At 33.9% G+C, this 18823-nt stretch overlaps 1 protein-coding gene across 4 annotated transcripts in view; it reads left to right on the plus strand.

Moving 5' to 3' along the window:
- Nucleotides 1–18823, plus strand: part of PTPRZ1 (protein tyrosine phosphatase receptor type Z1) — a 220614-nt gene that overhangs the window by 159832 nt on the left and 41959 nt on the right. For 2 of the 4 annotated variants that reach the window (XM_077118719.1, XM_077118848.1), the window contains exons 13-18: nt 2657–2798; nt 10111–10202; nt 13004–13089; nt 15600–15620; nt 15789–15885; nt 18688–18770. In XM_077118719.1, the coding sequence (XP_076974834.1) occupies nt 2657–2798; nt 10111–10202; nt 13004–13089; nt 15600–15620; nt 15789–15885; nt 18688–18770 (521 nt within the window). The remainder of the gene's footprint in view (nt 1–2656; nt 2799–10110; nt 10203–13003; nt 13090–15599; nt 15621–15788; nt 15886–18687; nt 18771–18823) is intronic. The other 2 variants (XM_077118786.1, XM_077118925.1) reach the window with 1 other exon arrangement.

Consider the following 18823-nt stretch of genomic DNA (forward strand, 5'->3'; position numbering starts at 1 on the left):
ATAAGATGTGTTCCTCAAAATAACATAGATAAAGCAAATAGTAGTTATCTGCAGTTTATAAATGAGGAAACTGAGACCCAAAAATACTAAATTACTTGACTGGTCACAAAAGGTGTAAACACAAAAGTAAGACCTGAAATTAGATATCAGTGCCTACTTCTTAGAGATTCTGCTTTCATGATTGAGGATTATAAATATATAAAATGATTAAATTGTTATGCCAAAATATGCTGTTTATTCTCAAAACATATTTTCAATAATAGCTTTAGTCCTTTATTTTTTAATTGTCTGTTAATAGAATCTTATTTAGGTAACTGACACACACACAACTCTGCCAGATCAAAACAGATATTTTAGTCTCAATTACATGAAAATAAAAATCCGTAGAGTTAATTCCTCATAGACTACACAAAGAAGTCAGTTGAAGATCTGTACTTTAATGTGATATCCCATCTTGTGTGTGTTGGTTTTGTGTATACAAGAACCGTAAACTGTTAATTTCACAATAAGAGCTGTAAACTGTTAATTTCACAATATGCAATTGCAATTGAATTATCACTCTTCCTTCTCAATTAGAGGATTTTTTTTTAAAAATCAAGCCTCCCAGAGAACTTAAGAGAAAAGTTTATTTACAAGGCTGTATGTTGTGTGTATGTATAGTATGTGATATATATGTAATATATATTTTGCTATGTCTTATTTATCACATATATGTCTTATAAACACATATCTTATGTTTGCACGCACATATATAAATGAGTTGTGTCTATGCACACACATAGATATGTACTGCTGTGAATATTTGTGACCATTGAAGATCTATGTGTTCATATAAGCTCGCTTTGTACATACATTAATGTAGACCATTGCTTCTCAAATCTTAGCATCAAAATCAGCTGGAAGACTTGTTTGAGCACCAGTTCCCTGCCCACAGTTTCTGATTCAGTAGATTAGGGAGGGGGTTCAAGAATTTGCATTTCTAACAAGTTCCAAGTTCCAAGTTCCATTAATGCCACTGTTTGGGGGACCAAAGTTAAAGCAGATGACTTCATTTATTACTCACAAACTTTCTATTTAGGTAACAGTAGTTTCCATTTAGTCACTGTGAGAAAAATGAGATGCTTTCCTAAATTTCATTAAGAAATCTTCAGAGCATACATAGATTAGATTTCCAGATAAATCTGACTGCTTTACTTAATGACCAGAGCATATGATTGATATAATAAAGACTGATGCTTGGGCTTTTCTCACAAGGTTATTAACTATAGCTCTGGGATCAGTTGAATTACAATATTTTCATGTTTTATACAGTTTTATGATTTTTCTGGTCACACCTTTAAATTCCACTTTTTTCCCAGACAGTGCCTCCATAAGGATAAGAGCAAACATCTTGGAAAATTTAAGTGTCACTTATATTCCTTTCATGCATTTTCTTATGAGTGGGTTGAATTTGTGACCCTTTCTGCCATCATTCCTGGTTACAAAAGGAAATGGCCATTTTAAATTTTAAGTCCTCTGTAGTTAGATAAAATATTATATTCATGCAAATTTGTTCTCAAATTTCTTCTTAAATATTTAAAGTTAAGTTAATTTTCTCTCTCGTATCACTAATAATAAGATATTTGATGTAGATGTTCCAAATATACCAAGTGTAGGAAACAGTGCAGACTCTAAGGGGGAGTTTATGTTTTGGTCTTTCAGAACTTCCACAGGTAGGCAAGATAAGGCCTCTTACTTTGTAGTAGTAGCAGTATATTCTTGTATTAGAAACCATTCTAATAAAAAAGTTCTAATATTCAGTCATCTTGGTTTCCTGCTGAACAGAGCTCAAAGAGGGAATGGATTATTATGGGCCCACCAATATCCTGCAGTTCTGAAAATCTTTTAATAATGTGGAAGGATATCTCCAGTTAACAGTAATTTTGAAAGTGCTAATACAATAACATACCTGATTGGTAACAAAAATATTGTTTGTCATCTTTCAAAATTAGCCCAAAGGCTTTTGACTTTTTCATTATTTGCATTTGTATATTTGAAAAGAGTTTCTTTGATCTATGTATTTCTTAAAACTCATCTGCAATAGCATTTTGGTTTTTGACAGAAAAAAAAATGCTAAGAAGGGCATTCAAAATCACATTTAAAACCAACTTAAATTTAAATAGTTTGTCCAATTGAAGTTTTATTCTGATATAAGGCAGGCTATCCTAAGAGTCTGTATTTATGAAATTAACTGCTCCTAATTATTTATTCAATTACAGAGTTAAAAATAATTCCATTAAAATTAATTTTAGACAGCAAAGATTATATTTCATGATTCATGCAGTAAGTAACCTTGCTTTTTCCTGGTCATTTTGTTGGAAAACTGGGTAGTTTTTTTATTTTAATACTTCCATTTCCCTTTTAGATAGCTTTTAGAGCTCACTAGTTTCCACAGCACCCCTGCCTTCTCTGTTGGGTTATTCAGCTCTGACAGTCTGCCTTATTTTTTTCATTTTGTTTTATTGAAATTGGCTTTTAAATGTAGATATTCTTAGCATCCGAGAGTCAAAATTTTCAAGGTAAGTAACAACATTGAAGGTTGCAATTAATCAGTTGAAAATTGTTGTGACTGTTTTTAAACTCAAATATCAACACTCTCAATTTTCTCTGACTACAGAGGCCAGTAATAGTAGCCATGAGTCTCGTATTGGTCTAGCTGAGGGTTTGGAATCCGAGAAGACAGTTATACCCCTTGTGGTCGTGTCAGCCCTGACTTTTATCTGTCTAGTGGTTCTTGTGGGTATTCTCATCTACTGGAGGTAAGTTGAGTGTTTATTTTTGAAAATTTCATAAAGCTCAGATGTTGCCTATATTTGATTGGTGTTGTTGAAGCAGATATGAAAGGTCTTCAAAGCCTATTCAAAATCCCTTCTTCTTGAGAGCTGTCATTAATCTATTCAAATAACTATGAACAAGGTGAATATGTGAATTTGATGATATAATAAGAGATTTTATTGTTCTTCATACTTAAACAAAGATAAAACAGAGGAACTTTGACTTCAGTTAATATTTAATATAGTATTTTGACTATTGAACTTTCATATTAATCTAACTAATATTCAGACCTTATCATAGCATCTAAACACTTCACCAGCTTTTATGCTTCCAAAATTATTATTGAGAAAACAATTTTTAATATAAAAAATATTGAGTTTCTTTTTTTAATAACTGGAGTTTGTACAAGATGCATATGAACTCACAAACTGATTAATAAAAATAATAACCTGTGCACAAAAATAAAAATCAAGCAATCACAATATAAATAAAATTCAAAAACGAAATAAATGACCATGTTTATGTACATGGAATTTAAAATTGTTTATATTTTGTCTTGAGGATGAAATACTGCTTCACTATTAAACCTATTTAAAACAGGTTTAATAACCTATTAAAAACTTTAAAGAACAGGAATAATTGCACCCATCATAAACTTCCCATGCTGTGGTAAGCAGAAGATACAGCAAATTGGCAAGCTTACTATGGACACAATGTGAGTGAGTGTTGGAAAACAAGGATCTTTTGATGGTACAAGGAACCATATCTCCAAATTAAGAAATGGTATAACTCAGTACTTTCTACTTTTGTTTTAAAAGAGAGTTTTATTGTATAATTAATTCATTTTTGTTTATCGGCATGTCTGTAAATTTATATTACCACTTGATAATGTTTTTCAAAATAGTCTCTCGGTTCACTCAGAAATATTTATTAACTATTTCCCATGTGCCTAGTACTGGATTAATCACTATGGAAAGGTCAAAAATGAATGAAAGACTGAGAGTCACTGCTTTCAAGGATTTTATCTTTATTGGGGAGAAAAAGATTTCCTATGAAAAATTTAGAAAATAGTGCACAGGACTTTGTATAGCAGCTGAAATCTTTAATACTAAGAATGTTCAGAGAATGAGGGCTCTTGATAGATCAGAATGGAAAGAGTAAATCTAAAATAAAATACAGAGCTTGACCTGGATGGGATTCAGAATGTAGAGATGAAGGAGACATGCATTTCAGCAGATGGAAAGGTCTAGAGGCAGGAATGAGCTGAATATCTCAGAAATGGTGAGGCCGGAAGTATGTAGTTGCATGTAGTTGGACAGTGGTTGGCTAGGATAGAATGTTTTCATGGCCAACTGTATTTCATAAGGGAATTCCTTTATAGACCCGAGTAGATTGCAAACTATAGAGAACAGATCATGCTTTCATTATCCTACATGAGTTAGGAGTTAGCTTTGTCCATAACATAATGCAAAGGAAGATGCTTTCTACATTGTGTTCCCCAGTCATTTCTGTCATTGTCAATGGCTCCTTAACAAAGACCCGATGCATTAGACATAGGGCCCACAAGCTATATCAAAGGTGCATCTGTGTTCTCCTTCCTCACATAATCTGAAAATGTTTTTTCAATGGAATTGGATGACAGCCAAATTTCTCACCAACATGGATATCATGTTTGTTCACATGAGTGCTTTCTGCCTATCCTGGTTTTCCCCACCCAACCCATTTTTCAATTAATAAGAATGTGTATTAGGCAAATTTAAAATCAGATAGACAAGGGACCAAATTCTCCTTCAAGTAAATAAGGTTAGAATATAGTTCCAATATTTATATCAAAGAGTTTATCATTAGACACAATAATGAATTTCTTAACGTTTATTAGTGTTTCAAGTTTATTTTCTGTACCTTTGAAAGTCGGGGTCTTATTTAATAAGACATTTGATAGTTCATGGAGAATTAAAATCATGACTAATTTTTAATGTGTAATCCATTTGTACAACGTGTAAACTAAATTACCATTTTGGTAAAACAAAATTACCAGTTGAAATTATATTAACTTGACTTTTGCCAATAAGATGTTTCTCTTTTCCCCACAACACTTGATGTATCTTCAATATAGAGTGCAGTTTTAGTTTAAAATATGAGTACTTTGATGGCTTTATAATGTATATTTTATAATATTTAACTATAAATTGTGGCAGTAAAATCCATCACTCTTATACCTACCCATACCCAAATTTAATGTATCTATTCTTCTCTTTCCATTTGAAGTTAATCCACTTCAAGACATAACCTTGTAGATCAGCAATGCACTAACAATTAGGAGTATTATTTGCTGAAACATGGAGGATGGTAAGGCTAATGCATTCCTCAAGGTTTGCAAGAATTACTTTAATTCTAGCGCATTTAGAGTTACATTTTAGAGTTTTGTGGAAACTACAGCCTATGGAAAGGCTTAAAAATCAACATACCAATAAGGGGCCGAATTGTAAAAAAAAAAAAAAAAAAATAGGCTTTTTTACAAGCTTATTTATTTAAACACTTTTCTAACCTAATTTTTTAGGAGAAAAAAATCTTCTAAAAAGAGTGTAATAAATCCTCTCTTTTGTCTGCTTTACCTAACTCAAGATAGTCTCTGTATTTTCTGTAAACCTTAGAAGATAGCATGTTGTTGTATTAGAAAGAGAGGACAGATTAGGGATGATAAAATCTGGATGCCTTTCCCAATTCTGCCTGACGTTTCCTAGATGGCTTCAGGCATGTCATTTGGCCACCTAGGAATTAGTTTCCTCTGTTTGCTGTTTGCAGGAAGTGGTCACTAGACCATGTTTCAGATTACAAATCAGGTCTGCTCGGGTGGTTCTATGATGAATGCAGCCTGCGGAATATTGCTTCATATTCATATCAGGGTACTAAGAAGTGGAATAATAATTGTACGTTTCTAGCTTTTAATTCTAAATACTTAGTCTGCTGAAAAGGTGTAAATTAAATAATCAGATTAACATTGATTGATAGGACCTATGTCTACAAGTTTAAAACAGTCATCACTTCTTCCATCACAGCTAAGTGATAATTAGCAGGAGACATAGTTATCAACACTTAGCACATAGACGTGAAGACATTCACTCCTTGTACAGAACAGATGGACTATAGATGTTGAATCTTGTCATACGTTAAATAATATGCCTTGAAATTATTTTCCAGATGTTTTAAGGTATAATTTACATGAGTCAAACTGTAAACTTCTAGGATGCAAAATGTCTTCAACAAGGAAGAACATTTTCAAATGCACTTCTTAAAGCACACAAATGGCAAGTTTTTGAGATCTTTTTAAGAGTTAGAACCTAAAAATAGAACCTAAGTTATATATTCAGCAAAATGATACACTCTTAAAAGCAGTAGAGGAGAGAACATTCCATAGGCACTCTTTTTTTTTTAACTGGAGGCAGGGGAGACAAGCAATATGAATCCTGCCTGATCTTGAACTCAAATGGGTCATCGAGGGACCCAGCTCCCAGTACAGAATATGGAGCCTCCCAGTGTCATGCTGCTTCTTAAGTAGAATGTCAATGCCTCTGTAAGGCCATGCTATAAAATCTACCTAAGCAACATATGATTTTCACCCAGAATGTGTCACATACTATTTTAATCTCGATTTTTTCCCATTTATAAACTTTTCAGTATGATTTATAAGATTCTATTGGGAAATTAATACCAAGTTATATAACTGGACTAGTTATTTTCCAGAATAGCAAAGATTTTATTACATTGCTGAAAAGAGTACAGTTGATATTGACTCAGCCACTACAATGAATGTTAGTAGTAAGTTAAACCTTAAACCAATATGTTTTAATTTACCTTTTTGTTTCTGTCACTCCACGAGATGCTAACTTCCCATCCTCTCAGTCATTGGCATATCTTCTATCTATCCATCCATCCATCTTACTCTACCTATATATTTGGCCTCTCCCTCCCAAATGTGTTAAGATTTTGAGTCAACCTATTTAAGGCTCAGGAGGCAAGAAGGCCTACAATGCTGCTGAATAACATAGAGTGGGATATCCTTGCTATTAGAAATCCATCTAATCATTCAGTGAACAGTGAGCACGTTTTACTCTTAGCACTTTATTAATAATTGGGTTACATAGTTTCAAAGACATGGCCCCTATCCTAAAAAAAAAAAAAACAGGACAATCGACACTCAAAAAACTCATATAACTACCCCAAATAATTTCCAAAAGTAATTAACTTAACCATCAATCTAAAAGTTATTTAAAGTAGGGTATGCAAGGGTAGTTCAGTGGTAGAATTCTTGCTGCCATGCTCGGGAAACCCAAGTTCAATTCCTGGCCCATGCAGTTCCACCCCCCCAGAAAAAAAAAATGCAGCAAATAGTGCTGCAATAATGGATAGCCACATGGAAAGAGAATGAAATGTGACCCCCATCATACACATACAAAAAAAAAAGTTGTTTAAAGTAAAATAACACAGAATAGTGTCTAAAAATTGGAGGTCACACTTGGATTGATTAGGTGTGTTTTTCAAAACAATTTTTAGAGAGGTGAGCATGAATAGAAGTTTGTATTGGGTGCAGTAAAAACAGCTGTTAGAGTGCTGACATCTGCTTAGGAAGTGAGAGGCTGCTTCAAAGAGAATGCCCCTGGGCTGCCTTTACAGAGGGCAGTGTTTGCCTGGCACGCTGGTGAGTGAGGCATTCTGGGTAGGAGAACCAAGTTTAAAGCAGAGAGGAGAAATGAGGCAGGAGAGAACATGGCAATTTCAGGGAGCTACAAGTGGTTTGGATTATTGGATCAGAAATTCAAGGAGAAAAGTTGGTAAGGACCACATATTATAGGTTGGGTTTCTTTAATGAAAGATCCTGGCTACCATAATCTAAAACTCATACAAGTGCAGAAATAGAGCCAATGTATAAACGTAACAGGGAAATAGATTTTCCCTAAGAAAAGTATCAATAATGAGAGCCACAACAGTGGAATGGACCTCCTCCTTTGGTGCCATTTGAAGGTGCTTAGAAGGAAATAGGTTTTGAGTTAGAATAAGAAAGAAATGCCTAGCAACTAAAGATGACTCATAAGTGAGTTCATTATCACTAAAGGTATTGAAAATAGATCTTGCTAACTATTTATCAGGGAGGCTGTTGAAAGGGTTCTTGCATTGGCTGTGATATTGGATGAGGTCCCTTAAAGTACTTTACAACTTAAGATTCCCTGAAAAATGAACACAAATTCTTTCACTGAATTGTGTACCTTTATTTTAGAGAACCCAAAGGGATTTTGATTCTGTGATATTACAAACAGGTATCAAATCCAGTGTTTGCATACCAGTGTGTCAGAAAATGCCATGTTTGTGTTGCAGGGGTGTCACAGTGCTTCTTGATAAGTCAACCCATAGTTTTTGCTCCTCTCTACTTTCGATTCTGTTCATATTTGGACTTTCAACAGGATAGATTCTTTGTGACAGGAGCTGTGGCCCTCATACTTCCCGGTTTCTCATCACTCTGCTTTTCTCCTTCTTCCTCCCGTACCACCTGCTCTCCCTTGAAGACATTTTTGTGTTATCTCGATTATCTGTGCTCTCACAGGTTTGATTCTCGAAGGCTTATGCTGTCATAACAGAACACCAGTTTCTGCTGTGCACATCATCGCTTTAGAAATGTTTTTGCTTGTGACTTTGAATAGAGACTATGAATAAATGATATAATTTTACACCAGTCATGGCAGTTCATTCACTGAACAAATATTTTTGGGTGACTACAACATGGCAGACACTGTTCTTGGCATTGAGAGCAGACACTAGTAAATATGACGATATACTTTACCTCCAATGAGGTAAGACATCAACAGTAAATATGTAAGACAAGTAAATATATAAACAATAGTATCTCAATAGTATCTCAGATAGGGCAGAGAATAGTGAATTGGTGGCATGCGCTGATTCAGCCACAGGGAAGGATTCTCAGGGAAGTGGCATTTTGAGCCATTACAAAATTGATGGAAAGCAGGCAGGTAAGGAGAAGGAATGGCAAGAGCCAGGGCCAGGATTGACCATTGGCATGGCATTTTCCAGGGAAAAAAACTGGACTTTATTGGGCTGGAGCTTATGGTTGAGGGACATTTGCAGGAGATGAGGCTGCTGAAGTGGGGTGGAGGGAAGGGCGCAGATTATATAGAGTCTGATAGGTCTTGCTGAAATAATTGAATATCTTCTATTATAATAGGAAGCCACTGAAGAATTTTATTCAGGGAGCTAATTTACTGGAAAAATATCATGGTTTAGGCATGTCGCTGTAAGACCAAATGTTACATTAAAGTTCATTAGGATAAATACCTTAAAGTTTGACACTTTTAAATGGAAAATGAGATTGGCATTTTCACTCAACTAGATATTTCTATTTAAATGTAGCTACTCATGAAAAATACTTCAAATAAATTAAAAACCCACATAAAGGACTATCATTAGCAGTTTTAATTAGCTAATGTTGTTTTAATTAAAGATGGTTTGCATTACTTTACAGCAGCTGTTGGTTGTTTGCTCTTCTTGATAGTTTGTAGTGTGCTCTTACAAGAAGTTAGTTACTCTTATTATCTGAATGAAAATAGATTCTGGTGATACTGCAGGTCATAGCTGGCATTGATTCCAATTGTATTCATTCTCAAAACCCTCATCAACAATCCTAACATCTTTTGGAAAGAAAATCACCCCTGCTTCTGGTTTTTATGCTCATTTCCTCATTTAAGTTCTGTCACTCCTACATTACCGAACTAGAGATAAAGTCACATTTGCTTTTCATCAAAATGTTACCACTGTTAAATTTCATTTCTACATAGTCATTGCTTGCTGCCTTTTACTAGCAGCTGAACATGCTTAGAAGGATGATGTCACTTAAATGTTGAGTGAAAAATAGCTTTGTATATTCTTTCATTTCCACCTGGGCCTGTACAAGGTAGGAGAGGGTGTATTGGGAAAATAGCAACAGTGGAAGCATAGCTAGGGCACTGAAGTGTCATGACACAGCAACGTACCATTTGGTACCTGCTAGAACTTCAAATGCCATCTCTGCTTTTAGCATGTCTGATGTATGCTTGCTCTTTATCTGTGCAGGTAAACAGATAAATTTGGGACCCATAAAATGCATTTAAAAACGTATGTTTTTTTAAATAGATGTAGATTTACTTTTTGTTTGGTTTTGGAGATTTCTATCACAATTTTCAAGCAGTTCAGAAATTGTCTTATTATCCATGGCAGCTAGTGGTATAAATTGTTTCCTTTTGTTTTTAGGAAATGCTTCCAGACCGCTCACTTTTATTTAGAGGACAGTACGTCTCCTCGAGTCATATCCACTCCCCCAACACCTGTCTTTCCAATTTCAGGTAAGAGCTTAAAGTGTGACCATGAGTAGCTGGTAGATGTGGAATGAAAAGCACAATGTTGGAAGCTTTGCTTTTATTGGAGTGCTTTGCAAATGGCCATACTATAGGGTATTAAATGTTTATGTTGTCAAAAATATTTAGCGTATTAGATGTCAGGTGTACAGTTTTATCTCCTGTTCTTATTAATTTTGAACATTCTCAACCACACATATAAGACAAATTATAATTGTTCAGGTATGATATATTAGAGAGCATAAATACTTATAGCCAAAATATTAAAAACAAAACCTTACTTAAGAATCATACTGGCTTCCAGTGATTTCTATCACTTTAATGAAAACCTAAGCAAGAAAAAGCCATGCTAAATCGAAGGATTAATTGCGAGTAAGAGAAAATAAATATAAGTGTAAATTCTAGATTCTTCCTGGTAATGTGAGTTTATGTGAGGTTTCTTAACTACACGAAGAGGGGGAAAAATAACACACAAAATGGGAATGGGATAGTGATAGAAGAAAAACAGGAGCATGAAGAATGTTTGGTTAATTTAAAGTCAAAGTATTGAACAGGGGGATATCAGAGAAAGTATTGACAATTTTTTATCAGAATTTACCTGGTAACAATATTTGAAGATTGTGCAGGATCATTTTGATTAATTAGCCCATATACCTTAGAGTTCACACTAATATCACAGACTGTTAGTAATTGACACTTTATAATATCACAGAATAAAAAGCAGTACAAAAAAAGAGTTGTCTAGAAATGTGTGAACCACAGAAGTAGTACTGGCGATATACAATGAACCAAGGACATGACAGAGTCACCAAACTAAGGAATTCAAAAAGAGAAATTCATCTGTTGCTACAGGCCAAAATTCTACATGATGTTATCTTCTAAAATCTCATGACTTAGTGAGGGGAAAAAAAGAAAAGAAAAGCATTTTATTTTAATTTTCAACAGGCATCGGAATTTCGAGTATGTTGCTCTTTTCCCTCTTTTATTAAGTTTATCTCTTTAACCACTACTATTTTATCTCTGTTTTTCTGACTTTATATTAAAATACTGTACATTTATTTTAATGGAGCATGATTTCTCCTTAACATATTTAGAATTTGAGACTGTCAGCTTTCAGTTTTCTCTTGCATTTTGATTTCCTTCATTTTCAAACATTCCTCTTCTATATACCCATCAGCATAGGTATGCAAATTAATTCTAATATTATGTCCAAGTCCAACATAGTTTATTATTAGCAATAAATAAAAGATTCAAAACCAGGACTTTGTCCAGGAAATCCAAAATCTGTTTTGAATACAAGAAGAGTATTGATCGAGCAGGCCACAGTGGCTCAGCAGGCAGAGCTCCCACCTGCCATGCTGGAGACCCGAGTTAGTTTCCCAGTCCCTGCCCATGCGAAAAAGAAAAAAGTATTAATCTACATCTTCTCATTTCATGAGCTCTCAGAGATTCACTCCTGATCACCTAAATAGGCACAATTTTATGTAATTTTCATATAAATTCATGAAAATGATATGTTAGTCTCACTTTTTTGCAGATCAGTTAATAAAAGAAATTACCAAAATACTTGATTGTAAATAAAGAGTAGTTGGTCTGCTTGTGAAAGGAGATTGGTTGTTTGGGATAGCATTAGTGGGTTTGAAGTACATTAATTGGATGAACTAATGATTTAGGTATGACAAATTATATCTGTTTTCTTCTCTAATTATAAAAGCTAACTTCTAAGCAACATCCTTTGTAAGTGTGAAGGTTGAATTATACCTTTGTCTAGTGTTTCTTAAGCTTGACTGGCTAATTCAATTTTAGTATTCAGGTCCACTCATCTAAGAGAGAGAACAGATGGATTCTAATTTTTAAAAAAATCAACAAATTCTCAGTAACTGAAGCTTAAAAATATTAGATGGCCTAAACGCTGAACATCTGTTGATGTAAATAACTGTTTCTAGTGAAATGCATTTGATGTTTTCTCGTCAGAGAAATCACTTATGAAATCGCATACTGTGAACTAGTGTATGTTTAATCTAAGAAAGCCTTTCTGAGTGGGGGGGAAAACACACACACAACCAGTTAAAATAATTTGGTCCCTTCACAATTAATTAACAGATCAAAGGACTTTGTTTACATAACGTATTTTCAAGTTAGAATTCTTGAAATCTTACAGATTAAAAGTCCCAGAGGTTTTTGAAAATATCCTTAATGAATATTCTGCATAAAAATGTTTTCTGTTATTGATACAAAAAAAGAGAAAATGCTTTCAAATGTAAACATCTATTTGCCTGCAAGGCATTAAACTGTACAATTTTATAAAACTGAAGTTGCACTATATATGATACTTATTCCATGGTAAAATTGCAAATACATTATTTCTGCCTGTTCTTTTTTCCAGAATTTTGCATGCAACTCCCACTCATGCATCCCCAAAAAAGATGCAGTCCTTTCATAAGAAGTGAGGCTTTGGTGGTATTTCTAAACATTCAAATGAATTATTTTCTCTTTAGTGTATAGATAGAAAAGAGAGTCTTGATCAAATCAGATTTCTTAAAATGCAGGTTATTGACAGTAAATACAAAGAAAATTGTGAATTGTTGCTTAATGTTTCATTGAAGGCTGATTCATGTCCAGGTTGGTGACTCTAATGCTCGTGACCTTCTAATGTAATTGCCAGCAGGCAAGCAGTCTTCAGAATCATGATTATAAGAATAAATGAACTTTGAAATGTTTTAGAAGAAGGCACATTATAATGAGTTGAATTATCCATTCTAACTCGATTTTTTTTTTAATTCATTTAGATGATGTTGGAGCAATTCCAATAAAGCACTTTCCAAAGCATGTTGCAGACTTACATGCAAGTAGTGGGTTTACTGAAGAATTTGAGGTATGATTTCAGTATGTCCATTTTAAATAATATAAGAAATAGTGAATTTAAAAGAATCAGCAGTAGGTTGTTTCTTGACTTGAAAGCATTGAAACCATTTTCACTTCTAGATAAAGTATTAATTATGTAATCACTCATTTGTAGGAGATATGTCATTGTTATCATATAAATTAGAATATTGGTTTTCCATTTTAAAAGCCAAGTCATGCTAGAGGAAAAAAGTAAAAAGCATTGTTAATTCTCTCCCGTAAAATTCAGATCTCGAATATTCTTTTTTTTAATCTGAATTAATAGCAGTATTTTTTTAATTTTCTAAATTATATAAATTATTCAAAATTACTAAATTTCTTGATCTTCAGCTAAAGTACATACATACTCTTAATTTTAAGAATTACACCAATGTAAATACAAAATCATTTAGATAACCCTTTTTTATTATTTAAGGTAAAATCACACCTTTTCAAGAAAATACACATTTCCAAAAAACATTAAACTTGACAGTCAGTGAAAAATTTTCCCCAGTTAAAATATGCTTAGATGTAAAGGGCAGAGAAATTTACTGCAAATGTATCATGGCTCAGTAGATTAATAATCAGTTAAACAGATTTTTCAAAAGAGGGAGCCATAAGCTCAGAGTTAATAATAGGTACAAAAAAATAAAACCTGCCATTAGTGAGCAACCCCTAATGTACTAGGTCCTTCCACATTCACACTTCACCCAGCTCAAAGGCTATGTATTATTATTTCTGTTCATATCATACATGAAACCAAACTTCAGAGAAGTTTATTAGCAACTGATAAACTTCAGGGCTGGGATTCTAAAGCTTATGCCCTTTCCATCACACAGCAGGCAAGCACTCGCAGCCTCTTTAGACTGCGGTCTTGAAAGTATCATCACGTTGCCTTCTTGCCTCCACCCACCCAGAGCACATGCTAAGCGCTGTGCTCTATTCACAGGTGCCCCACTCTGCCCATTGCATCCAGCAACTGCTTCCCAGGAGTCACATCAATCAGCCACTTGTGATGTGGATGTGCTTTTACTTTCAAGATATATTTGGAGAAAGAAACATAGATCAGAAACCTTTCAAGAAATCAAAAATAAGAGAAAGAAGTGTGATGTTTTCTCACTAAATTAAAAATAATAAAAGCCAATTCATTTAATCCTAAAATAAATCTAAATCTTTTGTTACATTGACTGAGGAAGCAGTATGAGGCAACACTACAGTGTAGAATAGTAGAATAATATGAAGCATTACATATTTAAATATCAAAATATTTTTCTTAACATAAGGTAGAGGTTATTGGTGGTGTAATTTTGACATGTAGAGTCTATCTGGCTAAGAGCAAACAAAACCTTAATTGAAATACAGAGAATATAAAGGATGGGTCTAATATTTCAAATGTCAAAAACCACAAGTAAAAGTAGACAAATTAGAATTAGAATTACTGACAGCATTTACCCAGAAGCAGATTCATGGTTTTCACAAGTATAAAATCATTTTGATTATTATTAAATAGTTATAATAATTAAAGTAATAAAATAACCTTACATTTTTATTCCAAAAGTTTCCATGCCTCTGTTTTTAACTAGCAGTCTGGTTCAAGAAAAATTTTCATTAACTTAATAATCAGCTTAATAATTAATAACCTACACCTTTTAAGTGATTCATGTTATTACATAGTTTTTATGTCTAGAATCAGAATAACTTGCTACAAAAGTGGCCTTAAGCTTATTTAGAGAGGGGTTGGGCCATTTGCTGATGAATCCGATTCATATTTGAATTATTACTTATAAGAAATTATTTTATAAAGAACTCATTATCTTAATATTAAATAACTATAATTTACACTAACATTTAAATGTAAAATATCTCTGAAAAGGATTTAAGAAGCCAGTTGGCAGAAATAATTGCTCTGTACCCATGAAGTTTAAACAAAAAAGAGGTCTATTAATGAAATACATGGAAAACAGTGTTATCTAAAATTTGTTTCAAAGTGACATATATAATAAAAAATTTTAGGAGATTTTTAATATTTAGACAGCCCTAAAGCTCTTGTTACAAAACATCTAACAGGAAGCTGTTTACTCTTTATAATTATTTAAAAAAAAAAAAAAGAAAGGCTCACTAATTCAGTGTTTTAAAAGGTGTGGTACTAATCAAATAAAATTACATTTGGAAATTAGTAAAACCAACTAATAAACAAAAATTTGTCATGGAGTATGTGGTTTTTCTCATCTGCATTTTAAAATTTCATCATTATTATACCACTATCCTCTTTTAAACATGTTATTTTTTTCCTTTTAAATTATTTTAAGATTTCAAATTAATAGAAGCTTTGATTTGCATGCAAGTGTTTGAAACATTCTATTTTGTCAGTATTTGATAAATGTATTTATTGCATGATCATAGTTTTCCATTGTAAACCTAATATGAACACTTTTTTTTCTCATTTGTCGTGTGCTGTGGAATTTGATTTCTTTACTTTTTTGGCATTCATTCCCTCATTAGACACTGAAAGAGTTTTACCAGGTAAGGCATTATTTCACTGCATTTTCTTTTCGCAAAGAAGTAGTTTGTAAAATGTAAAAAAAAAAAAAGATTGTAGATTATTTTGTTTGTTTTGTCTTCCTTATATTTTAAGGCACTCCATTTGAAAGAATATGTGTTAAAATGGTATATATGTCATCTTTTTTGCAGGAAGTGCAGAGCTGTACTGTTGACTTAGGTATCACAGCAGACAGCTCCAACCACCCACACAACAAGCACAAGAACCGATACGTAAATATTGTTGCCTGTAAGTATAGCCTTACCTCAGCTCTGGCTTTGCTATCACTGTCCTTGTGTACCGTCATGTCCTGAAGCTTTCTGACAGCAGACCTCAGTGTAGCAGTTTTGTGACGTTTGTATCAGGGAATAAGACTTGCATTAGATAATTCATAGCATTATAGTATTCAAGCTTAAGGCGATTCTCAATGAAAAATATGTTTCTTTTAAACAAAACAAGCTCAAATTTTAATCCAATGTTTTCCTCCTGCCTTATAAACAGTAACATTTATTCTTGTGGTTTTACTCATAATTTATATTCCACGGTCCTACTTTCACTTAGAATCTACATACTTTTATGTGAATTTACTCACGAAATGAGATCATCTTTATGCTTTCTCTGTTTTCTTCTACCTTTCATCTTTTCCTCCCTTTCTTCCTGGGATCTTATAAAAGGGGTTGATTGGATTCCTTCTTTTTATTTCATCTCTCCCTTGTTTTTTTTCCTAACTATTCTCTCTCCTTTTCAGTGAGCAGACATCTGGCTATTTTCTCTAATGCGAGTTTATCTATTTCTTCCTATGCAGTTACCATTTCTGCCATCTTCTTACAGCACCACTTGTTTACATCTGATCCCTCGTTTGCCTTTCATATCTCTCTATCTCTTGAAATTCATTTTCACTTTTTCCTTTTTCCATCTAAAACTTCTGCTTATATCCTTCTCATATCCAGTGGGCCTCCCTAACATCATGTGAATAAAGCATTACCTGCATGATTACTTAAATTCTGATTCTATTCTAGTTTCTGGAAGCTGATGAAGCTGCACTTTTCTCCCTTTTATCTATCCCCTTCTGTTAAATGATTTGTATAGACACCACCTTCCTTTTCACAGGTTTTACGCCAAGTTTTTTTTCTTAGTAGAAGGCTCTGATACATATATATTTGTCTTCCTCAACTGAAACAACTATCCTAATGTTTATAAAAACTCCCTTGCTTCTTAGACAGACTGAAGATGCTTTCAGACTATTCCCTTTACAAGCTAAAATAGAAAACACCCACCAGGTAATTAAGAAAGGGAAGGAAAATAGCGTTTGTTGTGCCTGACACTTTGAATACATTGTTTCATTTAAACCTTGAAACTGTCTGGCAAGTTAATAACAGTCCTATTTTAATATCAAGAAAAAATCACCCAGGAAATTTACCGAGTAACACCATCTACTATGAGTATTATAACCAAATACAAACCTAGGACCCCCTGGCATCCAAACTCCTTTTTCCATTGCCATAAATCTATTTCCCTCGGAAGTCACTGTACCAAAGTCACAGAAGTATTAATATCCCAGAAGAGCGCTTTAACATTGTCATGGTTTGGTCTGTATTCATAAACAGTCTGCCCAGAGAAACCATCAAGTTCCCCTATAGTAATACTTCCCTTTCTCATTATGTAGTTTCTCCAAATAAATAGTTTCTCAGGTGCACAGGTGGTTCAGTGGTAGAATGCTCGCCTTCCATGCAGGAGACTCGGGTTCGATTCTGGAATATACGCCTAAAAATAAATAAATAAATATATATATATATATATATATATATATATATATATTTAAAATATTTAATTTTAAATATATTTAAAAATAAATATGTATATGTATAGTTTCTCTGTAGAAATGAAGTTAATTCCTTACTTATTAAGTCAACATATTTGAATTACCATAAATGTGTTAGTTTTCATCCTCATTTAAGTAGCAGCATAGGATTCACTTCCTCTCTGCCTGGGCAGTTGTTATCCTGCCTCCCTTTGCAGTACTTTCTCCCTAGGTCTCTTCCCTTGAAAGAGATGCCTGATGCAACCATTCAGGCACTTCCTAGGGAACCTTCTGCTTCCTTCTCTACTTCCTCTTCCTCCATCACCTTCCTGTTTAAAATGTATATGCTGCCATCTTCCTAGTTTTCTGAGTCCCCAATCACTCTTTTCTTTGGGTGGCTCTCTACTTTTCACAGACCCAGGATATATCCTTAAAAACAAACAAACATCTAAGAGGCCAACCTTAGGTTTCCACAGCTGTGAAAAGTGCCTTCATATCTCCTTAGTATTTTGTACCTCTTTCTTGGCACCTGTGAGAGCTGAACTGGAGGAACAAGAAAGGATGAAAATACTGCCACAAGGAAGCAACATCTCGAAACCCTCCGGCCCCCGCCTCCAGCAGCTGCATTCTGGTGATAGAGCCTTGTGCACAAACATCTGTCCTCTGGCAGTTACGACCTTGGAGCATTCTTGTGATGAAACCCTCTTGCCCAAACGTTCCCCTCCAGCAGTTACAACCTTGCAGAACTTAAGGCAGTGTTTTCACCAATGGAAAGCTGCCAAAATCCCAAGGACCCCTTTGTGAGAAACCCGCCTTACTCTACCCCCCAACTCTCTTCAGAATGCCTACTCAAATCCAGGCAGGCAAGAGTTGAATTCATGAGTCAACTCTCCCTGCTGCTCCCCTACTAAGAAACCTTCCTTCCCCCACTGCCAGTGCTTCTCTGTCTCTGTTTCTCATCTCTGACCTCTGCCCAGGTACTTTCAGCGCCTGCATATTACTTTCTGTGTGTATGTCCTGTCCTCAAACGTATTACATAAGAAAATTTTTTGAAGGTAGACACTTTCTGTATTTACCTTTTTTCATCTTCATGTCCAAAAAAACGTTTATTATAGTAAATAAGTTTTGCATCGATTTTAATTGCATCTGATAGATTATTATGCAAACATTAATGACCCTTATGCCGAAAAGTAGTCCATGCTACAGTGACATATTTTCTTTTACTTTTTTTTGTTTTTTTTTTACTACAGATGATCATAGCAGGGTTAAACTTGCACAACTTGCTGAAAAAGATGGCAAACTGACTGATTACATCAATGCCAATTATGTTGACGTAAGGATATTTTAATTGAAAATTTTACGGAAATTATTAGTCTATGGATTTAT

The sequence above is a fragment of the Tamandua tetradactyla genome, chromosome 1 (genome assembly GCF_023851605.1).
Source record: "Tamandua tetradactyla isolate mTamTet1 chromosome 1, mTamTet1.pri, whole genome shotgun sequence".
Classification (NCBI taxonomy): domain Eukaryota; kingdom Metazoa; phylum Chordata; class Mammalia; order Pilosa; family Myrmecophagidae; genus Tamandua; species Tamandua tetradactyla.